Below are 24,441 nucleotides of genomic sequence, written 5' to 3'. Positions count from 1 at the left end.
TTTTCTGTTTCATAATTAGAAATATTTTCACACCTTCAACATGTTTTTTGTTACTGAAACAAACATCCCTAAGTGTCCAGGAGTTAATCTTTTATGTCTCTTCTGTTCTTTGGTGCTTTTAATGTGAATAAGTTAGTGATCTATGGTTTAAAAGGGGGAACATGACGAAATCTTTTCCCAGCGGTCACCGTGGACCGTCTGCATTGATGCACACAGCAGAGCCCACGGTGTTCCTCTGTTGTGCTCCAGAGGTCTCTTATGTCAAAATATGACCTCCTAATAGTTCACCGAATTGATGACCCTTCAAAATGGATCTGATGACCCTTATTTGGAGGCCAACTCCCAGTTTGGACATGACTGAGCTGAATGCAGACATGAAACGTCAGAATAGTTCCCTGTTTCAACATGCACACAAGTTTGTTTCTAGTTGCTATGACGATATCCCACTATCACAATTTAACACAGAAGGGGGGGGGGGGGGGGGGGGGGGGTGTCTGTTTACCTGGCTCGCCCTCAGCTCTTTCTGCTGAAGCAGGTCCTCTTCCAGACTTTTACACTGCGGACACACAGAATCACAAGTTCATGTTGAGTCTATTATATGTGTATTACACAAAAATATGAAATATTACTCACAGATTAGTTGGAACATACTATTCAAAGACTACTAGCTACTGGGTCGTTTTTAGGGACTTGAGTGGAGGGATCTCATGTTTTGGTACAAGACCAAATGTTTGGAAAATGGAAATGGAAAAAAAAATACTTAATTTAACCCAAAGGGAAGTTATATATTATTTTGTATTCAATCGTTTTATGGGCAGCATCAAGAGTATCTAACTACTATGAAAACAAAATTTGGTACAAATCTACTTCCATCAAAATAAACCTTGACCTCAGTGGCTAACTTTTACCAAAGTTGATGTAGAGATATGAACCATATCTTCTTTTGCCTTCCAGTGACGATAACATTACGCCTGTGCCTTCTTTATCTAGTAATGAATGCATTTCAGTAACTTTGGAATTAATATGTATGTTTTTGTGCAGATTGGGCCTCAACCCTTGGAGAAGTTAACAAAGTGCTGCAAAAGAACGTTAAAGAAGCATAGAGGTGTAGTCTAAATCTAGTTTTAGATTGTGAAACAAATTGTATGGGAAGACAAATAACCTTCTCAAAAGTCTAATGATGTAGGCTGTCCAGTTACTGTAGTTTACACTTTAATGAATGAATTAAATCTTTATTGTCATTATACATGAGTACAACCAATTTAAAGGTGTAATGATAGTGGTGCCTGGTACTGGGAAACACGTGCTTGCAGCATATGTGGTCCCAATATCCATGGCTTGGATCCAACTAATGTTGATGAAGATCTTCCTGAATGCTTCTTCAACTATTTTCTGGCTGGAAAAAGTCTTTCAACATTTCTTCTCTACACCAAAAACACTTTATGTAACCTACTTGATGAAATAAACTCCGACTTTCACATCAGAGTCAACAGACTTTGTACAACTTTGAAATATCTCATTGGTTTGTACACTTCAGAACCATGGACAGCGTACAGGAGTCAGGTTTCTTTTTGTAAAACCCTTTTTAAAGTGCTAAGTAAATAGATTATTTTCAATATTATCATCATTATCATAGTTAAAGTTCTCAGGTTGTCAGTAAATTAAACATAACATGCCTCAATATGGTCCAACAAAGCCTTTTCAAATAAACTACTAACCAGCTCACAGTCTCCTCCTGGCAGCAGCTATCAGTCAGATTCAGTTCAAAATTCAAGAGATGTTTTCTTTCCGTAATGGAACAATCAGCACTGCAAACCTCAGTAAATCACACTGCATGATTCACTTAAATTAAACAGTATTTTCTAACGCATTGTTTCTTACTTTAATAGAAAAAAACCCAACAACTGTAGAGCTCCACCACATCAATGGTACTGCTGGAAATTTATGCCACTACCAATAGAACAGTGTGCCAATTCACAACATTATGAAGCTGTGTGGCACCCCCACTGCAACATTATGCAGCATCAGGACCCATCTCAACTTGTGGATGCTACCAATAAGCTTCTTGCCACCAAGCCTAAAATTTCACAAACACAAAATAAATTTCACTGCAAGACATCAACGCAGCATTGTTGAGCAAATCTGTCGGCATGTGCAGGTCACACCAATAGTAATGCAGCACACAAACTTGTACAGGAGGAGGAGCTGTCAACTGCCAGTAGGAAGGTCAGCAGTTAAGATTCCTGCCTTGGGAAAGACACTGAACTCAACATTGCATCCATCACGTCAATGTATGTGACAGAGAAAAAAGAGCCTGCAACACTATAGACTAAGCCGTGCTGTATGAGTGTGTGTGAATGTGACTTAAAGTGTAAAAGCTGCTTGAAGTGTCAGCTAGATTAGAAAAGAGCTGCATGGATACACTCCATTTAGCATTAAGGTGGAATGCTCTCTCCGGGTCGGGAATGAGATCCTTCCCCAAGTGGAGGAGTCCAAGTATCTCGGGGTCTTGTTCACAGTGAGGGACGAATGGAGCGGGAGATTGATGGTGGATCGGTGCGGCGTCTGCAGTGTTGCTCTGCACCGACCCGTCGTTGTGAAGAAGGAGCTGAGCTAGAAGATGAAGCTCTATTTACTGGTCAGTCTACGTTCCCATCCTCACCGATGGTCACGAGCTGTGGGGAGAGACCGAAAGAACGAGATCGCGAATACAAGCGGCCGAAATGGGTTTCCTCCCATTGACTATGTCTCTCGGCTGGCCTGGGAACGCCTCGGGGTCCCCCCCGGAAGAGCTGGAGGAAGTGGCCGGGGACAGAGACGCCTGGGTTTCTCTGCTCAAGCTGCTGCCCCCGCGACCCCCGGATAAGCAGCTGATGGATGGATGGATGGATGGATGGATGGATGGATGGATGGATGGATGGATGGATGGATGGATGGATGGATGGATGGATGGATGGATGGATGGATGGATGGATGGATGGATGGATGGATGGATGGATGGATGGATGGATGGATGGATGGATGGATGGATGGATGGATGGATGGATACACTCCATTTAGCATTTTAACATTTAACAAAAATTTGGTGCATCCTGGCTCTGGTCACACAAAACCTCCCCCTAAACAAATAGCAAGCAATGCCCTTCTAAATATCCATCTATTCCACTTAGTTTTTTACATCAGCCTGCGATAATAATCTACCGTAAATCCTATAGAGCGCACCTGATTATAAACCACACCCTCTAATTTAAAAAAGAAAAGCCGTTTTGTTCTTGTATAGGCCGCACCGGATTATAAGCCGCGGGTGTCCACATTATGAGATATTTGCAGAGAAAGATGTCACACGTGAAGATTTTTAGACTTTGAATTAAACGGCAACATAAACAAATACATGCTGCAAATGATTTTTTTCTAAATTCAGAAAAAAAAATTCTAAAAGAAACTGCTAATACCCCCTACCATCTGGCTCTGGAGTCTAATGTGAAGGTATTTCATTTGCATGTAGACCTACATCAAATAAATCCAACTCAGGGTTGGATTAAGCATGTTTTGCATGTATTTGGGAGGAAGCTGGAGAACCCAAATCATGCATACATGGGAAGAACATGCCGACTCCACACAGAAAGGTGCTAACCACCACATCACTGTGCAGCCCCCAAACAAAACCTATTAATTAAATTCCAAATTGGTCCATTTCATACAGTGTCAATCTTAAAAATAGCTGCCGAGCTAAAGAAAACCAACAGATTGCACCGAAACTTCTCTTCCCTTTTAACAGGAAGAAACCTGCATCAGAACCAGAACCAGGACGGGCGGCCATCTGCCTCGACCAGCTGGGGGCTGAGAGGACCGGAAAGAGGTGATACAGAAATGCAAGGATGTGTGTGTGTGTCTATGTGAGTGAGAGAGGGTTTTTCTTATGCAGCAGTTTGATGAGGAAAGCTGCCACTGAAGTCACGCTTTATGCATCTTAAGAAGCACACTGGGATCAAATATATTTGATCTTTCATTATAACAAAATATTGTGGTTCACTTAAATTAATTAAAAAATACAATTTTTCACATTGGATCAATATTTACAGATTGGGCAGTGTCTAAATAACTAATAACTTACAGCTCAAAGTGTGCTGTAGAGGAGTCGAACAAGAGGATAACAATGGACATGGACACACAGAGAAAAGAATAAGAAGTGCTTGAGCCATTGTGGTGTTAAAATACGAATTTACAGATGTTAAAAAGCAAAGATGGTGGAGATTGGACATGGTAGCCAGTTCAGGTGCACCTTTTCCAGCTGCATACACTTCCAATGCTGTTCACTGGCTCAGTTTTGATAATATGGTCAATATCCTCCAACTGGACAATCGGCAGTGCGATCCCCTACCGAACCCCGCGTCAAAGTGTCCTTGGGCTCAACACTGGACCTTACACCAGTATCAGTGTGTTATTCTAGAAAAAAAAGTGTTTTAGGGTTTAAGTTAATGGGGTTTATATTCGAGCTTATTCTTTGCCTTTTAGTTTCTTGGTTCCACATTGTATGCTGACTATATTCATCTGTCAGTCATCATGGCTTTGGTATTTGTTCTGTGCTCTGGTTCAGTTATTCTCACTGCCTTGGTTTAGTCTCTGTTCTGTGTTGTGGTTCAGTTCGGTGCTTTGTTTCAGCTTTAATCTTTGTGCTTTCTGTTTTAGTTTTCAGTCCTCTATGTTAGATTCAGTTGTTCAGTAGAGTGTGTGTTCTGTTTAGTTTCCGGTGGTTTTCTTCAGTCCTTGGTTTAATCCCTCTATTCTTGTCATTACCCCTTTCTTCAGTTGTCTTGGTCTCTTTTCACACCTGTCTCCAGTTTGTCACACACCTGTTGTCACTCCACTCATCAACCCTCCCAGTGTTCATAGCTCCCCTTGCCCCATTAGTCATTAGCCAGTTTGTTGTTGACTACCCCATGGGTTTCCTCTCCTGCTGCTTCTTTGTACTTGCTTTTTGTGTGTTTGGTCTTTGTGGATTTCCAGTTCTCTGCTGTCCTTGGTTTGCTTAATAAAGACATCTTTGTTTCAGGGCTGCACGATAGCGTGGTCATTACCGTTACCTAACAGCAAGAGGGTTTCTGGGTCGAATCCTGGCTTTGAGTCTTTGCAAGTTCAGGTACTCTGGCTTCCTAACTGGCGTCTCTAAATTGTGAGTGTGCATGGTTGTGTGGCCCTGTGATGAGGTGACCCATCTAGGGTGTACCCAGCCTCATTACAACCCTGATTTGGATAAAGCGGGTATAGAAAATAGACGGATCTTTGGCCTCTGGCCTGTCTGCTTTTGGCTCCACCATAATCTACTTTAAGACAAATCACAACAAAGTGTTGCATATAAAGAGTGGAAATACATAATAGGAGGCACTGCACCATTGTTTGGGTGAAGGAGAAACACACGGAAAAGTACTTTGTTGAACCTAGACAAGGTTAAAGAGGTGTTATGGAAGTGTTGACCATTTACACCTACAATGATATCATAAGTGTCTTAATATTGAAAAAGATGATATATGTTCCTGAGGAGTTCATAAAACTAGAGTTAATTTTCAAAAGTTGTTTTCCAACCAGAGAAAGTCATTATCCAACTAAACCTAAGTGCTCTACTGTCTAATCCACCTGGCAGCAGGTTACTATCTGTTCATGTTAAATCAGTAACTGAGCTCAAACAGGGTTGAAACAGCAATATGGTCCTTTAAAGATCAGTCAGCTTGTGGGAATCACACCAGCAACTGTCCTGTGGGGCTGCCATGAGAGTGGGTAGTGGTCTGTGGCTGTACTTTAATAAGCTGTGATAACCTGTAATTACTCAATAAGAAGCACGAAGCTCAGCTGCCTTATGGGCTGGCACACTAGGGGACAACCAGCCCCCCTCTTTTCTAATATTTCCCAGAAGCCCCAGCTGCTGAGGGAGATAATCCCTGAGAGATGAGGAGAGGGAACAAGGGATCGGCAAGCACCAGGGGGGAGGAGAGGAATCCTCCAGCATGGAGTGCTTTCTCTCTCTTAGTCTTCTATGAGGATTATGGCGGCATTTGAAACATATTTCACTGCAGTGCAGCAGTGGAACGAGGGCGGGATTAAGGTGTTACTGTGGAGGGGTGGTGTTAACGCAAAGGGGAGGGGTGTTAAAAGATGGCGGAGTAGCAATATTGGCAGGGGTTAGTGGTACTGTCGTTGCAGTGAAGCTGATACACTGGTGAGTTTTGAAGTTAAGGGAGGCAGGGGTCATGGGAAAGTGACGGGGTGTTAAGGTGTGAGGCCAAGTGCACTGAAGTGGGGTGAGTTAAAGGTTTAGATATAACTCATATGTGCAAGTACCACCTCACATGTACAGATTCAGTTCACATTGGCAGTATTACAGAGTGTTCAGCTCAGAATACATTGAGATGTTCTGCCAAGACACATGAAACGTGGGGATATATGTGCTCGTGGATAAATACATGGACAGCGAGAGGGGTTCAACTGCTGCCATTGTCATGGCCTTTCAACCAAAGGGGGCACATTTAGAACCCTAACCTGTTGTAACAGCTTCTATCTTCTAACCAACCAAAAGGAGCATAGCACAGAGAGATGTACTGGCCAACCTGCAACCTGCTGTGATACAGCAACACATAATCACACACATCAACTATGATGTCATAGCCAAGTTCATCACGTGCCCGTCTCACAGTGAGGCTTGCAGGGAACTTTTCAGGAGTCATGTTGGTGGGTGTTGGTGGGTGTAACAGAGTGTCACATTGACGGGGCGACGGCTGTATTACGGTGAGTTGAAGCTTCACAGTTTACAGGCAGGATATGTTAGTGGCGAGGGGTTGTAGGATACTCTATGAGAGGGCCACACCTTCCTTGATCGAGCATAAAAGACACAGCTGGTTCGCATGTTTGAGTTAATCTGTGTGTAGATGCATGGAGTCAGCACAGCAGACACCTCGGTGACCAGTGAAGAAGGTGTTCTCTCTCCTAATAAGACTAATGTGACCTCTTCCTCTGAAATAAAAAAGTATGCCGTCTGATCTCTGTGACTTTAATCCCACTTGGTGCTAAGCACAGATACAGCGATTGCCATTGACTTTAACATTTAATCAAATTTACTTTAATTCATTAACTTGCCGTTAGCCATTTTAATGAGAAGTTTTCATGTTATTACCAAAAAAAAAACTACACCTTTACACCTGAGCTGGGGTGCTGTGACTGGCTGTTTTTTGCACATCAAGAGTGATTTGTCATCAAGGCTCACAACAGCTCTCAGGGACAGCAAGCTTGATTGCTACTGTGCTAATAGCTTTGATTTTCTTACACAAACAGTTGAGAGGTGGAACTGGCCAGAGCCACTTGTGAAGTAGCATTGTTCAGTGACAGCATCTCTATAGCCATGAGGACACATCCTGCAGTTTACTACTGTAATTCTTTATTATTGGGCTGTCCCACATATTCTCTGAAAAGCCTCCAGCTGATCCAAAATGCTGCAGCCAGAGTTCTGATGAGAACTAACAGCAGAGATCATGTTTCTCCAGTTTTAGCTTCTCTTCATTGGCTCCCTGTTAGATTCAGAACAGAATTTAAGATTCTTCTCCTCACATATAAAGCTCTTAATGACCGAGCTCCTATCTTAACCTCATATCGTACCCTCTTAACGTTGTAAATGGTGTGCAGTGTTGTTTGCTATGTACTTATTTTTGTATATAAAAGAATTGGATTTTAGACCAAACTATTTGTTAGGACTTTTCTGTATCGAGTTCTGTTCATAGAAACAATGTGTTTGTGCTTCCGTTGTCACTAACACTGACAGAGTTAGTGTGGGAAAGACAGCCCCAAGTGTAAACTTTCACTAGAATCCAAGATCATGACTGTATGCTGAAGCGTTCAGGAATAGCAGCCTTTTTTCCCCATAGAGTTCAAGGGTCTCCAAATGGCGCAGTTTTGGCACACCTGGTCCTATCCTTAGAAAAATCTATACAAAATACTAAATTTACAGTCAAATTTGAAGTGGGACTTGGTCAGACTTCAGTCCGCAGACCTATGCTAAAGTCACTTTTAAGACAGATACTTGGGAAGAAAAATTAGACGGACATAAAATAAAAATCTTATCCAGTGTATTCAAGCTCATTTTACTCTGTGACAGTCGCACCAAGATTCTGAGTGTTGTGGGTGAAAATTCAGTGTGTTCCCTTTCAAAAGAGACCTCAACCAGGTAGGGTGGCCAGATGTCCAGCTTTGTGTGTTTTATAGTCTGGCTTTTATCAAATGGCTGTGTGGAGAAAGCACTGAGGCTATCACCAGGGGCGGGGCGGGCTGTTTGATCATGTCAATCAAACGGGAACACAGACGCATGTTAAGGGCGCGCCCACCAGCAAAAAACAATGCAAATCAGGTCAGAGCGGCACCGGCATGCAGCGCGAGACATGGTTGGAAAGCACGACTCGTACAACTAAGGAAAGAAAATGCAGCTACAACAAAGACTGGGAAACTATCTTTCCCTGAAACCAGTGTAAGGAGAGTTTTGGAAAGTTTTGTGAGGTTTGCTTGAGTCATTTTCCCGTTTCACACAGAGGTGAATATGAACAATATCAACACAGACAATGCAGACTCACAGAAAGCACTATAACTGAAAGAACAACTGTAGTCCTGACTGTCTATTCTGTTTAATTGTACACAGTCTGGTGTGTTAACTTGAAAGACACACAATCAACCAGATAGAAAAGCATAGTAATGTTAAAAGCTGAGGGGCAGAATAGAGAGTTATTTTAAAGTTGTTTTAGACCACCTCGATGCATTGGTATCCCACACAAACATAGTCTTTGTCCCTCATCTGGTGAATTGGAATCTGGTCACCCTACAACCAGGCCTCTACTCCAACAGAACTGAACAGCTTTCAATTTGCTTTGGGTATGCTTTTTTTTAGGAGTTTCAGGCAAAAATTGCAGGAATGTTAAGGGGTTAAAGATCTCACAGTTGGATATTTCCCCAACAGAGCACTTTGCTCTCAGGCTGCAGGTTTCCTTGTGGTTCCCAGAGTTTCTAAAAGCAGAATGGGAGGCAGATCCTTCAGTTATCAGGCCCCTAAAAGCAGAATGGGAGGCAGAGCCTTCAGTTATCAGGCCCCTAAAAGCAGAATGGGAGGCAGAGCCTTCAGTTATCAGGCCCCTAAAAGCAGAATGAGAGGCAGAGCCTTCAGTTATCAGGCCCCTAAAAGCAGAATGGGAGGCAGAGCCTTCAGTTATCAGGCCCCTAAAAGCAGAATGGGAGGCAGAGCCTTCAGTTATCAGGCCCCTAAAAGCAGAATGGGAGGCAGAGCCTTCAGTTATCAGGCCCCTCTCTGTGGAACCAGCTGCCAGTTTGGCTTCAGGAAGCAGACACCCTCTCTACCTTTAAGATCAGGCGTAAAACAGTTGGAGCTTATAAGTTAGGCTTATAGTTAGTTCAGGTGACCCTGAAATATCTTTCACCATTTTTACACCAACAGAATAAAGTTCAAATGGAGTAAGTGGCAGTAAGTTGCAGTAACTCTAATTGTATTGTGTGAATTTCTGTATTTTTGTGATTCAGAGAGACTCAAATGTGTCATGTGACAACACGAACCGACAGGTACATCAGGGGCAGCAGTTAAAGCAAAGGTGGACGTATCGCAGTGCTTGTTAACAGATGGTGTAATCCTGGACATGTAACTGTGAGGGAGATGACCTGTACCTGGGAAATTGAACTGTAGCCGCGAGGTTACGTCCATATTATCTACCAGAAAGTGTTATTCTGGTAGCGCTGTATATATTACCTGGCATCGCTGCCTACACAGTCTGACATCATCAGCTCAGTTGTTGCCAGGCTACAAACCCAAACTGGAGATTTCAACCAAGTCTCCCTCTCTGCTATATTTCCAGCCTTTCAACAGTTTGTCAACTGCTCCAACAGAGAAAATAAAGCGTTGGATTAATCCTCCAATCAGACAACAATCTGCTTTTCCTCACCTTCAACTATACACTCATTTTTTAGCAGCAACCTGTGACCATACAGACTTTGAAAATACTAAATAAAAAGAATTGTGGGGATGCTTTAACTCCACAGACTCCACAGATTGCACTCTGTGAGCCACACAGAGATGATAATAATGCCATGACTGAGTATTTAACAGATTACATCAACTTCTGTGTCGAGGGTATTATTCCCACAGGGACAGTGAGGAGTTTCCCAAAGGACAAACCCTGGATCACCAGTGACCTGAAAAAGCTGCCGAACATCAAAAAGAAAGCCTTTAAAGGAGAAAGTCTGTTTTTTTTCAAACCTAGACCTTATTTCTGGCATAAAAAACCTTAATCTATTCACTGATAGCAGTGTGGTGAAAGTCGGCGTCCTTCGGACGGTATTTAGAGATCCGCGTATATCCATATAACGGAGAGAACAGGGCATAGAAAATACAGCCTTTGAATAAGGCATTATCTGTCTTTATTTCACCAATACTTTAAGAAGAATGAATGAACGCATGCTATTGCACCGTTAGCTCAGAGCTGCCGTGTTGCTGTTATAGAAGGCTTTCTACACATGTATCTACTGGGATGATGTCATCAACGCGCGCCGCTGTAGCACAGTTTATTCACTCTGTGCCCTGTAGCGGTCGGCTATCTTTACACGGAGTTTGCTGCTGATAGTTTTGTGCAACATGGCAATTTGGAAATACGCAATAACGAACCATATTACCAGCAGCAGTAGCAAATTCCGTGTAAAGATGCTGCTGCGGCGTCGCGCGTCAATGACATCATCCCAGTAGACGCGGGTATATAAAGACCCCAATAAGCCCTCAATAACAACAACACGACAGATCTGAGGTGCAATAGTATGTGTTCATTCATTCTTCTTAAAGTGTTGGTGAAATAAAGACAGATAATGCCTTATTTAGAGGCTGCATCCTCTAAGCCCCGTTCACTCCGTTATATGGATCTCCAGTTATCTAAATATCTTCCGAAGGACGCCGACATAGGTTGCAGTAACTCTAATTGTATTGTGTGAATTTCTGTATTTTTGTGATTGGCTACAGGAGCATGAAGCAGACTCAAATGTGTCTCTACCCTGTTACAAGACAACACGAACCGACAGGTACATCAGGGGCAGCAGTTAAAGCAAAGGTGGACGTATCGCAGTGCTTGTTATCAGATGGTGTAATCCTGGACATTTTTGCGCAACATGGCAATTTGGAAATACGCAATAACGAACCATATTACCAGCAGCAGTAGCAATAACAACAACACGACAGATCTGAGGTGCAATAGTATGTGTTCATTCATTCTTCTTAAAGTATTGGGGAAATAAAGACAGATAATGCCTTATTTAGAGGCTGCATCCTCTAAGCCCCGTTCACTCCGTTATATGGATCTCCAGTTATCTAAATATCTTCCGAAGGACGCCGACTTTCACCAAACTGTTCTCAGTGAGTAGATGAACATATTTCAGGCCAGAAATAAGGTCCAGGTTTAAAAATATTAAACTTCTCCTTTAAGGAGGGGGACAGGATGTGTACAGAAAAACAGCAGCCTTGAATGTAATTTAGACAAAGAAGAATATTTTAGGAGGAAAACACTGTCTCCATCCTTGATGAAGAGGGTGTGGTAGTGGAGTACTACACATACCTGGGAGTTTACAGCAGACTAAACTGGAAATGGAACACTGAGGCTGTCTTAAGACAGGACAGAACAGACGGCACTTCTTAAGGAAGCTTTGGTTGTGCAGTGTCTGCAGCAAAATGTTGCATAGCTTCTGTAAGTCTGTGATGCTTTGCAGCATCTGTTGGGGCATCAGCATCAGATCCAGAGACTCAAAGAAAGTGAACAAACTGATGAAGAAGGCTGGCTCTGTGCTGGGAGCTGCTCTGGATGTGCAAAAAGAAGAACATAAAAAACAACGGTGCCCATCTTTCAGAAAGAAGCTGAGTAAATCCTTTCTCACTGCCTGTAGTAGTTATTTTTCCTTTCTTTTGTAGTAATTTCAAAGACAAGCCTGTAATTGTGATAACATGAAGAGATAGCATTACACTGTATTCTGCAGGCAGTTGGATCACAGTTTATTGTTTACAGCTTTCTGTGACCTTTTCAATAGGACCATCAGCCCACATAGCAGGACTGAGAATGAGCTGCCAGCTGTCCTAAAGACAGAGTGAAATTGATTGGTCCCATCTCTTTCTGTGAATTTTAGAGCCTCCACGTGAGACATTATGGTCAATAAAGGTGTGTATCTGTAAAGATTAAAGTAAGGTGTGCCTGTGGAGGAAAATCCAATCTATGATAAGGTTAAACAGACTTTAGTTCAGCCATTAGAGTTTAAGAATAAAATTGAACTGGAGTGCTACAGAGACTTCAGATGTTCTATCACAACAGGGTGTTTTTCAGTGTGTTACAGCGGCACGGTTTCACAGAGTGTTCCACTGTAACTGCTGCAGAACCTGTGATCATAACAGGTGTTAATATAATGTGCTGTGTCATCTTCCAGAGAGAAAAAAAACACTTCATCAGCTCACTCTCCCCCGATGGCGGTTTTCAGGGTTACCAGTAAGCTTGCTGCAGGCTGGTTACCACGGTGACGGCAGTCTGTCAGTCACACTGAGGGAATAGATGAAGGTTTCTGATCTGATTCTTTTTTCATCTATGAAACCCATCAGGAGAAGGCGGGGCTTCTAAGCCCACCACCTGCAGCAAAGCATGCTGGGAGCACACCCCATGTCAACATTCGACTGCCCCACTCTATCTCTCTCTCATCCCACCATCAGTCAGACTCCTCATCTTTTTTCATTTCTTCTGATTCACCCCCACCCCAACAGAGAGCAGTATATGAATTGTGGGTAATAAATCCAGCACTCTGCAGGTTTTGGTAATAAACTCTGTGAACTGAACTTTGATAATAATCAGCCTCCAGAGGAGAGACGGCAAAAAGAAAATCTGGATTTGCTTCTTTAAACTAGAAAAAGTCCAAAGAAGAAAAGTGCAGCTCTGTAACATAGATGTGACTGACACATCAGATTATGAGAAAGACACTGAGTGACAGCTCACTGCTACAGCATAAAACAGCAGCATTAATTTCAATTATCACCCAAGGTTCAGGACAGAAACTGGAGGTGGAAGGGTGGATTTTCACTTTGCACGAACATCCAGAGCTGCCGCCTCACCAATAGGCATAAAGAAACTTCTTTGAAATGTTGATATCTGTAGCTTTTAGGTTCTTTATGATACTAAATGTATTTCCTGCTAAAGTGTATGCTACCAGTCAAAGAAATGAAAAGATAAGGGAAGAGAAGAAGAAATACAAGACAATTGTTGGTCAGCTTTCCCTAAATAATGAAAAACTGTGTGCACCCTCTAATCAAAACGATGATTAAACACCTGAGTGTGTTCAGTCAGAGACTGAGGACCACTTTAGTTTTTAATTCCTGCCCACAAAAACAACATTTCTTAATTACTTTATGTTCTGACCATTTCCTCTTAATTTGTATTGTTAAATTTGGTCAATTCTACTAATAGGACAAGGTGTTTCAGTCCCTAACAATTACGCACAGCACCTACCGTCGATGGAGATGTATTCGAGTGTTTTGTGGTATTTAAATGGGAACAGAGGGTAGGAGAGACGAGAGCAATAATGGTAAAAAGGAGAAGGAGAGTGTCAGGAAGGCAGAAAGGGGCCAGATCGGGCTACCTACTCCCCTGTCGGACTGGGCTGTACACTCTACCTCCCCCTGCCTCCACCCTTAGGTGGGAACAGGTGGGAGAAGAACAGAGAATAGAAGAAAAATAAGAAGCGTCTATCGGTTTTTCATTTGTGGGGAATACCTTCCTTGGAGTCGGGGGGTTTAGATGGTGCCCATTCAGTTCCCCTTCAACACATCATCGGTTGTGTACCCTAGCTTCATTGGGTTTTTCCGCCATTAATCACAAGACATCCTCAGCTGGGAGGGCCCACCATAGGCTGATCAGACCTGGGCGTTTGGCGCCTGGTGACTGAAGTTGTCTTTGGCAGCCCATAAAACCAGTGAATGCTCGGTTCCGCTCGAGTGGAGAGTTCTTTGATTCATTTCCACTGCAGCTTCCCTCTGACGTCCAACTCCTTTGGCAGCCTTGTGGTGGAGAAGCCCACAAAGCCAATGTAACTCACCTCCACTGGATGTACTCTCACCTTCCAACTGGACCAGAGAACCAGATCCGGACGGAGGTTGCTGTTTGCAATTTTCAGATGGGAAGGTGCGCCTTTGGTGTAGATCAACACACATTTTCCAGTCCCTTGCTATGCCTAGTAGGCCTGCGTAGGAAGGGGAGGGCTTAGTCTGCCATTTCTGTCCTTCTAGGACGAACGCTATTATCTGTGGCTGGATGTTTAGAGGAGTCACACTGGTTGACCATTTTTTGTCTTCAAGTGTTGCAGCCAAGCACCTTAAAACTTGATTGTGGCGCCAAGTGTATCAACCTTGTGTTAAGCTAGCCTTGCAACCCACCAGGATGTGTTTGAGGATTGCTGGAGCTGGACAGAGGTAACAAACTGGAACCTCTCCAAACAACAGTTGGAGAATGGTTGGAGAAGGCATAAGTGGCTCTGATGATGAAGCTTATTCAGTTTGCTTCCATGCTCAACGGGTCACTATATTTGATCTTCCATCCCACCTCATCAAGAAGCCTTGTGAGACTGCTCTAGCACACCCGGCTGCTTCCTCCTGGTGTTACACTCCTTCCACTTCCAGTTGCCGGTGCTCCTTTTATTTAGCTCTTTTTCCATTGATGGGTGCTGTACCCAACCCAAGTCCCCCTTCTGTCATGTTAGACATTACCCACAATGTCTTAGTGTCTGAGAACAGCCATTGCCTGCTCTATTGCTACAGTTGGTGCAGCAGTTCTTATGATGGGATCTGGACTCTCTGAGCGTCATATCTACTCTAGCTTTGGCACATTTGTATTCCTCCACCAGGCTTGAAAATGGTGGGGAAGGCTCCATTCCCCCATACAGCCCTTCGCTGCTAAGGCATCTTGGTAAGCAAAGCTGTTTCTTTACCTGTCTCTCCAATCTTTTGGCGTGGGACAGCATGATTTCGTAGATGGTGAGTGGCCACAGGAGATGGAGAAGCAAACCAAATTCAAAGCACCACAGCTTCAGCTTCCTAGGTAGAGTAGTGCTGTTGATCCTTTTAAGACCACTGATGGTATATTGCCTAATTTGCTCTACTTGTTTGGAGTGTTTCCCAGGCTTTTTATAGACTTCTCCAAGACTGTTGATATTGGGATACCATTAATGGAGAATCTCTGGTTGGTAACCCTGCCTTTGATGATGGAGATGCTGCAGGATTGGCTGGGTTTGAACGCCATTCGTGCATGACCGATGTTCTCCTGCAGTTTAACCAACAGGCGTTTAGTGCCCGCTTTTGTCGTTGTAACCTTTGTCAGGTCAGTTGTGGAAGGCGAGTCACACTTGTCAACAGCTGCTCCTGTTGGATTTTGGTGGTTTTTCAGGCCTTGATGCCATACAGTGTGGTCAGACCTATGTACACGTTTGCATGCAGACACGCAGGATACCCCCAGACATTAACATGGAAACTGACTAATGACACCCACATTGGCTTGAAGACAAATCCCTGCAAATTGCTGGCAACATCCAACTGTGAGAGCTATCCCGCCTCCATCTCTACAACTTCCTCCAAGACACATCTTGGGATTTTTTTAACAAATCGACGATGACCTATTTTGTTTTGGTGGTGTTGAGGAGCAGATTGTTCTCCCTGCACCACACTGTCAGCCTCTCCGTCTCCTCCCTGTAAGCGGTCTCACTCCCTCCACCCATGGTGGTGGGTGGAGGTGCAGTCATAGGTGTACAGGGTGTAGAGCAAATGGTTCAGCACACAGTCCTGTGGGGAGCCAGTGAGGCTCAGGGCAGTGGATGGGTGTGGGCCCATTCTCACCCTCTGACTGCGACCAGACAGGAAGCTCCTAGTTCCACACAGGTGGAGTGTGGAAGACCCAAGTCCATCAGTTTGCACACCAGTTTATGGGGGAGGATGGTGTTAAATGCAGAGCTGAGTTCCACAAAGACTAGCAGCAGGTAGGTCTCCTGAGGCTCCAGGTGGGACAACGCAATCTGTGCCTCACCTAATGCTCCTCCACTGTGAGGGTGAGGCTGCCATGGGCCGCAGGGTGAAGTGTAGCTGCGTCTGGTTGCTCCGCCTCAAAGTGGGCAAAGAAGAGATTCAGCTCCTCTGCCAGCAAGGTGTCCCCTTCAGCAGCCCCAAGGTTGGTCCTGTAGTTGGTGAGGTGCTGCTATTCAGGTGGTCTTCAATCCTCCTCCCGTAGTCTGACTTGGCCTCTCTGATGCCTCTCCTCAGGATAGCTCTTGCCGTGCTGTACAGAGCCCTGTCACCAGACCTGAAGGCGATGTTCCTCTCCTTCAGCAGCCGCTGGACCTTCTGGTTCACCCAGGGCTTCTGGTTGGGGCAGACCCGGATGTGCTTGTCCACAGTGACAGTGTCTATGCAGTTCTTAATGTAACACAGAACACTATTGGTTATCAACTCCAGGTCTTGTTGTTCAAAGATGTTCCAGTTAGTCAAAACAGTCTTGTAGCTGCTGAGAGGCACCATCAGGTCAGGTTTTTACAGTCTTTGTGATGGTAAGAGAAGTTCTCCTGAGGGGGACAGGGGTTAAATGCAGGGATCAGAATGGCCCAGGTGATGTCGTGGCCTAGCTCTGTAGCCTAGCTTGATGTTGGAGTAGACCTTGTCCAGCGTATTGGCTTCTCTAGTAGCACACTTCACATGCTGATGGAATTTAGGGAGCACTGTCTTTAAATCTGCATGATTAAAGTCCCCTGTTAAGATGTGCACAGCGTCAGGATACATGCTCTGCTGATTGCCGATGTTGCCATGTGGATGTCCGATAGCCGAGTTAGCATTAGCATCCAGTGGAATGTAAACAGTTATCATAACCACAGTAAACCACAGGAAATAGATGGGCCTGCAGTTTCACTAAACAAACAGGTAAGAGCCTCCAATTGGATAATTAATGCATGGGTGATTATGTTTCAGCTAGCAACAAGTTATTTAACCCCAAATGATGCAGTTAGTAGCTTCTCATTTCTTAAACAACCATGCCGGAAGTCTGAATGACCGAGCTCCATCACATCTTAAAGATCTCACAGATATTTCCCCAACAGAGCACTTTGCTCTCAGGCTGCAGGTTTCCTTGTGGTCAGAGCGGCACTGGCATGCAGCGGGAGACATGGTCGGAAAGCACGACTCGTACAACTAAGGAAAGAAAATGCATCCACAACAAAACTGGGAAACTATCTTCCCCTGAAACCAGTGCAAGGAGAGTCTGGGAAAGTTCTGTGAGGTTTGCTTGAGTCATTTTCCCGTTTCACACAGAGGTGATTATGAACAATATCAACACAGACAATGCAGACTCACAGAAAGCACTATAACTGAAAGAACAACTGTAGTCCTGACTGTCTGTTCTGTTTAATTGTACACAGTCTGGTGTGTTAACTTGAAAGACACGCAATCAACCAGATAGAAAAGCATAGTAATGTTAAAAGCTAAGGGGCAGAATAGAGAGGTTTATTTTTTCAAAGTTGTTTTAGACCACCTCGATGCATTGGTATCCCACACAAACATAGTCTTTGTCCCTCATCTGGTGAATTGGAATCTGGTCACCCTACAACCAGGCCTCTACTCCAACAGAACTGAACAGCTTTCAATTTGCTTTGGGTATGCTTTTTTTAGGAGTTTCAGGCAAAAAAAAAAGGGGTTAAAGATCTCACAGTTGGATATTTCCCCAACAGAGCACTTTGCTCCCAAACTGCAGGTTTCCTTGTGGTTCCCAGAGTTTCTAAAAGCAGAATGGGAGGCAGAGCCTTCAGTTATCAGGCCCCTAAAAGCAGAATGGGAGGCAGAGCCTTCAGTTATCAGGCCCCTAAAAGCAGAATGGGAGGCAGAGCCTTCAGTTATCAGGCCCCTCTCTGTGGAACCAGCTGCCAGTTTGGCTTCAGGAAGCAGACACCCTCTCTACCTTTAAGATCAGGCTGAAACTTTCCTTTCTGATAAAGCTCATAGTTAGGGATGGCTAGGGCTGAATACCGAACTTCGGTTATTCTAAAGGCACTTCGGTTTGTGAGTGAACTGTAAGAAACCAGCTGAAGGTAATGGGATTTCCATCCAGGAAAGTAAAGCATCAGTAACTACGCTGCCTAGCGATGTATCCATCGGTGTATGAATGGTTAGAAAAGCACGTAGTTATGTGTAGACTTAAGACGTGCTGTATAAGGAAGAAAATGCTCCATGACGAGCCTCCATCCTGCAGAGCTGATCTGTCAGCTGCTGCACAGCAAAGCTGGAACCTGACTGATGAAGGAGGATGTTTTTCAATCATTCAAGCTGCCAGAAGAGACAGAGGAGCTGAACTGACGTACGAAACCATCATTTTCTCCTCTCCTCCAGCTGAGAAAAAGAAGCCAAAAGTTACATCTTTATTAAATGATTTGAAACACATGCTCAGCTAATACTTTGTGTCACATCTGAGATTTATTTTCCTTTCTTTCTAAATTAATCAGGTGAGTGAACATCCTCCAGATGTGGCGATTTCTACTTTGCCAGAGGTTGCAGTTGCTCAGTTCCAGCTGGTTTTCTTTGACCTGTGTGACAGTAAAATGATTCTGTTCTGTACCAAGTGGCATTTGAAAGCTCTTTGATGTGATGAATGACATCTTCTCCAAGCAGTCTATTTAACCCAGCTAGTCCTGTGCTCTACACAGAGCTCTGGCTGGGTTTCGGTGGTTCCAAAAGCCTGAATGTCAAATATTTGCTCCCTGTGCATGTGTGGGTTTCACTTTGAATCTGAACATGAATATTTTGAATGATGTGAAAACATCTCAGAGCAGAGACAAACACCGGTGCCTGGACTGAGCCGACCTGACAAGCTGATATCGTGTTTGCTGAACACCTGCTGTTTGCGCACCTGTTGTGTGTGCATGCATGTGTGTGTGAGTGAGCTGCTCACCGAGCACAGACTGCTAGTTTGTGTGATATATGGTATGTGGAATATGGAATATCCCTGCATGTTGAGACAGACGAGCAGCTCATGGACACCCAGATATTTAAATTACTCAGACAGGTGGACACCCTACAGAGAGCAGCTTCCTTGTTTCACCTGGATAACATCCACAAAATAGTTTCACACACTCACGAGTTTCTTCCATCCATCCATTTTCTATACTTGCTTAATCCAATCCGGGGTCACGGGTATCTGAAGAGAACCCCCGCATACATGGGAAGAAACAAAAAACTCCCCACAGAGAGGCCCCATAAGGCTTTAGACAAAAACAAGACAACATTATAAGGGTGAAGGAAAAGCTCAGACTAATACAAGATGAAGAACAATAAGCTAGCGACACATATGAAAGTCACACTGACAATTAGCCAATAATCTCCAGCACCATGCCAAGGTTTGAGTGATGGGTCTATACTCAAAGGTTTAAAGACAAGGCTTTTAAGCTGTGGGCTTAGAATGGAAGGCATGTTGGGTCCTTATTTTCAGCCAGATATACAGTATATAATCAACATTTCTCCCACAGTTTAGAGTGAAGGGCAGAAATTAGGCACAGCACAATGAGTGGTGTGAGGCTGTCATTTCCAGCTGTACCCAGGCAGGCTGAAAGCCACACACTCAAATACATTCATTTCTAAATAGTATGTTTCAGTTATAGCTCCAAAATTTGAGGATTGTCAGCCCGCCATCAATCTTACTTGAATAGGTTTCTAAATTCTCTACCTAATTAAAATTTGGACATTGTCTTGTGTAATTAGTCAACGAACGCTTTAGTGAAGAGCAAAGGAATGTGTTGGAAGAGATGAAGACTCTTGGGAAGGACAGCCATCTTGATTGAATGTATCAAGAGGGGACTGGTACCTCCATTTGTCCCTGACAAAGCATTGTTAAGAAGATGCCTGATGTTATGGAAGATGGACATTCCAACATAATTCCCATTTATTGTGAGATGAAGGAAGGAATATGTTGGGTAAAAACTTTAAAGAGGATTTTGACATCTTAAATATTCCCCCTTCAAAGTATTCAGTCAAGCCGATGCTTGTCTTTACCAAGACAAAAAAACCTTGGATAGTGTGATTTAACCATTCCTGGAGCTTGGACAGTTACAGCTTTTCTTTGTTCATTTTTCAGTGCACTGACCTCAGATCTTCAATGAATATGTCACTAAATCTTTCATTTCATTCGTTCCCATGAAGTAATATAATCTTTTTTAACTGTTACACCTCTAGGCGCAGCTTCAATCAACACTTATTCAGCTGTGCAGTGAAACTACTCAACTCAACACACCTGGGATCAGTGAACCAATGTCCAGAGCACTGATACATGGCATTAGTCATAAGCATGGCCTCCCTACCTTTGAAAACAGTCTAAAAAGCTTTGAAATATCAGTTCTCCCACCAAGCATGTCCTCTATCGAGGAGACAGAGTCTGAAGACTCAGGGAAAGATGTGTCCATCACCTTGATAGGGGTTGCCCAGCTATTCAGGAAGCTTCCCGGTGTTGTGGCCCTGGGAACAGACTAGAATCGACACAGAGGGCTCTGGATGCTGTGGGGATGTCTTTACTGACCCACCTCTCCAATGGTGCATACAGTCTCCCAGGAGAAGCTGGAGAGTATCGGTCAGAGAGGGTCTGAGTTTTAGTCCTGGACCTGTAGCCTCCATGACCTGACCTCTGATAAGCAGGGGAAGATGGATGGATGGATGGATGGATGAATTGATGGATGGATGGATGGATGGAAGGATGGATGGAAAGAAGGATGAATTGATGAATGGATGCATGGAAGGATAGATGAATGGATGGATGGATGGATGGATGAATGGAAGGATGGATGAATGGATGGATGGATGGATGAATGGAAGGATGGATGGAAGGATGGATAAATGGATGGATGGATGGATGAATGGAAGGATGGATGGAAAGAAGGATGAATTGATGAATGGATGCATGGAAGGATAGATGAATGGATGGATGGAAGGATGGATGGAAGGATGGATAAATGGATGGATGGATGGATGGATGGATGGATGGATGAATGGAAGGATGGATGGATGGATGGATAAATGGATGGATGGATGGATGAATGGAAGGATGGATGGAAGGATGGATAAATGGATGGATGGATAGATGAATGGATGAATGGATGGATAAATGGATGGATGCATGAATGGATGGATGAATGGATGGATGGATGGATAAATGGATGGATGGATGAAAGGATGGATAAATGGATGGATGGATGAATGGAAGGAAGGATGGATAAATGGATGGAAGGAAGGATGAATGGAAGGATGGATGGATGAATGGAAGGATGGATGGAAGGATGGATAAATGGATGGATGGATGGAAGGATGGATGGAAGGATGGATAAATGGATGGATGGATAGATGAATGGATGAATGGATGGATAAATGGATGGATGCATGAATGGAGGGATGAATGGATGGATGGATGGATGGATAAATGGATGGATGGATGAAAGGATGGATAAATGGATGGATGGATGGATGGATGAATGGAAGGAAGGATGGATAAATGGATGGAAGGAAGGATGGATAAATGGATGGATGGATGAATAGAAGGATAGATGGAAGGATGGATAAATGGATGGATGGATGGATGGATAAATGGATGGATGGATGAATGGAAGGATGGATGGATGGAAGGATGGATAAATGGATGGATGGATGAATGGAAGGATGGATGGATGGAAGGATGGATGGATGGAAGGAAGGATGAATGGAAGGAAGGATAAATGGATGGATAAATGGATGGAAGGATGGATGGATGGAAGGAAGGATGAATGGAAGGAAGGATGAATGGATGCATGAATGGATGGATGGATAAATGGATGGATGGATGGATAAATGGATGGATGGATGGATGAATGGAAGGATGGATGGATGGAAGGATGGATAAATGGATGGATGGATGGATGGATGAATGGAAGGATGGATGAATGGATGGATGGATGGATGGATGAATGGAAGGATGGATGGAAGGATGGATAAATGGATGGATGGATGGATGAATGGAAGGATGGATGGAAGGATGGATAAATGGATGGATGGATAGATGAATGGATGAATGGATGGATAAATGGATGGATGCATGAATGGATGGATGAATGGATGGATGGATGGATAAATGGATGGATGGATGAAAGGATGGATAAATGGATGGATGGATGAATGGAAGGAAGGATGGATAAATGGATGGAAGGAAGGATGAATGGAAGGATGGATGGAAGGATGGATGGATGAATGGAAGGATGGATGGAAGGATGGATAAATGGATGGATGGATGGATGGATGAATGGAAGGATGGATGGAAGGATGGATAAATGGATGGATGGATAGATGAATGGATGAATGGATGGATAAATGGATGGATGCATGAATGGAGGGATGAATGGATGGATGGATGGATGGATAAATGGATGGATGGATGAAAGGATGGATAAATGGATGGATGGATGGATGGATGAATGGAAGGAAGGATGGATAAATGGATGGAAGGAAGGATGGATAAATGGATGGATGGATGAATAGAAGGATAGATGGAAGGATGGATAAATGGATGGATGGATGGATGGATAAATGGATGGATGGATGAATGGAAGGATGGATGGATGGAAGGATGGATAAATGGATGGATGGATGAATGGAAGGATGGATGGATGGAAGGATGGATGGATGGAAGGAAGGATGAATGGAAGGAAGGATAAATGGATGGATAAATGGATGGAAGGATGGATGGATGGAAGGAAGGATGAATGGAAGGAAGGATGAATGGATGCATGAATGGATGGATGGATAAATGGATGGATGGATGGATAAATGGATGGATGGATGGATGAATGGAAGGATGGATGGATGGAAGGATGGATAAATGGATGGATAAATGGATGGAAGGATGGATGGATGAATGGATGCATGAATGGATGGATGGATAAATGGATGGATGGATGGATAAATGGATGGATGGATGGATGAATGGAAGGATGGATAAATGGATGGATAAATGGATGGAAGGATGGATGGATGGAAGGAAGGATGAATGGAAGGAAGGATGGATGGATGATGGATGGATGGATGAATGGAAGGATGGATGGATGGAAGGATGGATAAATGGATGGATAAATGGATGGAAGGATGGATGGATGGATGGATGGAAGGATGGATAAATGGATGGATAAATGGATGGAAGGATGGATGGATGGATGGATGGATGGATGGATAAATGGATGGATGGATGGATGGATGATACTGAAGGCTCTTTCCATGGCACACCACTTGCTCCAGATGCACAGTGCATACTGCATCCTCTGATATTTTGTACTGCATGACCTCCACCGTTGTTTATCAGCTGTGCCTTGATAGCAGACCACTGATGTAACACTGTCTAACAAATTGTACTTTTACTACTTTCCTTCAGCAAACTCTTGGGGATACCACATATGAAGTTGTTTCTTTGTGGGGGTTAAATCAACAGCTTGCTTGCAGCCACTTCCTGTACTGGCATCCAGACCCCAAAGACCTGCAATCTAAGTCTAATCTGGAGGTTCCTTCTCCTCGCTCTCTTTTGGCTGAGCTCTGAGCATTCAAGCTTCAGGACATTTAAAAACCCTGGTGGAAGTATTCAGGACTTATGCTTCCAACAAAGACGGAGTATAAATACAAAGGAGTGAGGGTTCGGTGTGTCAGATGATGAACTGTTATGTACAGCTTCTGACCTTGGCTGAAGAACTTTACAGTGTGATTCTCATTCATGCAAACACTTTTTAATATGGCGTGTAGTTGCACTCTTTATATTCAGCTTATCTTTCTTTACAACAACACACTGATGAGCATGCTGTGAGTTCTGCTGCTGTGAACCACGTAAAACATAAGAAGGTTTCATGCTAATCCACCGACTCTGCATCCCTAAAAGATGCTTCATTAGCTTGACTGCAGAAGTCTGAGTTTATGCCACAACTTCACCTTCGTGTAACATCTAACGATTGGTCAAACAATAAAGTTATTTTATATTTTAACAGGAATTTGATTCAGGCAGCCATGGGTAGCCAGTGGAAGTAACTGAACAATGTAGTGATGTTTGGTTTCTAGAACATCAAACCACTCTGCCATGTTCTGGACAATCTGCAGGGTTTCACAGTGCATGCTGGGAGGTAACCATGATCTGTGCCAGGAGATGCATCACCATACAGACCAGGAGAACTGCTCATCAGTCTCTTTTGAAAAGATAGTTGAGGTTATTTTAATGTGGTGAGCCTTGCAGAGCCAAACATCTCTGAAGCATTTTGCTTCTCTGTTTCACTTATTGTTTGTCAAACATTCAACCTGCATTGAATTGTGGGGGAGAGCAGGGCCTT

General features: G+C 43.6%; 2 protein-coding genes across 2 annotated transcripts in view; one reads left to right on the top strand and one right to left on the bottom strand.

Annotated features, from left to right (window-relative positions):
* clec14a (C-type lectin domain containing 14A) overlaps positions 1-24,441 on the top strand; it is a 483,122-nt gene that overhangs the window by 127,224 nt on the left and 331,457 nt on the right. The gene's annotated exons all lie outside the window — the stretch shown is intronic.
* Positions 1-24,441, bottom strand: part of mipol1 (mirror-image polydactyly 1) — a 90,457-nt gene that overhangs the window by 26,787 nt on the left and 39,229 nt on the right. Inside the window, exon 11 of the mRNA XM_072365856.1 lies at positions 503-556. Coding sequence (XP_072221957.1) covers positions 503-556 — 54 coding nt within the window. The remainder of the gene's footprint in view (positions 1-502; positions 557-24,441) is intronic.

Source organism: Leuresthes tenuis, unplaced genomic scaffold (assembly GCF_036924035.1).
Source record: "Leuresthes tenuis unplaced genomic scaffold, fLeuTen1.0.hap1 SCAF_15, whole genome shotgun sequence".
Taxonomy (NCBI): domain Eukaryota; kingdom Metazoa; phylum Chordata; class Actinopteri; order Atheriniformes; family Atherinopsidae; genus Leuresthes; species Leuresthes tenuis.
The sequence above is the reverse complement of the archived record's forward strand: the minus strand, read 5'-3'. Positions and strand labels throughout refer to the sequence as shown.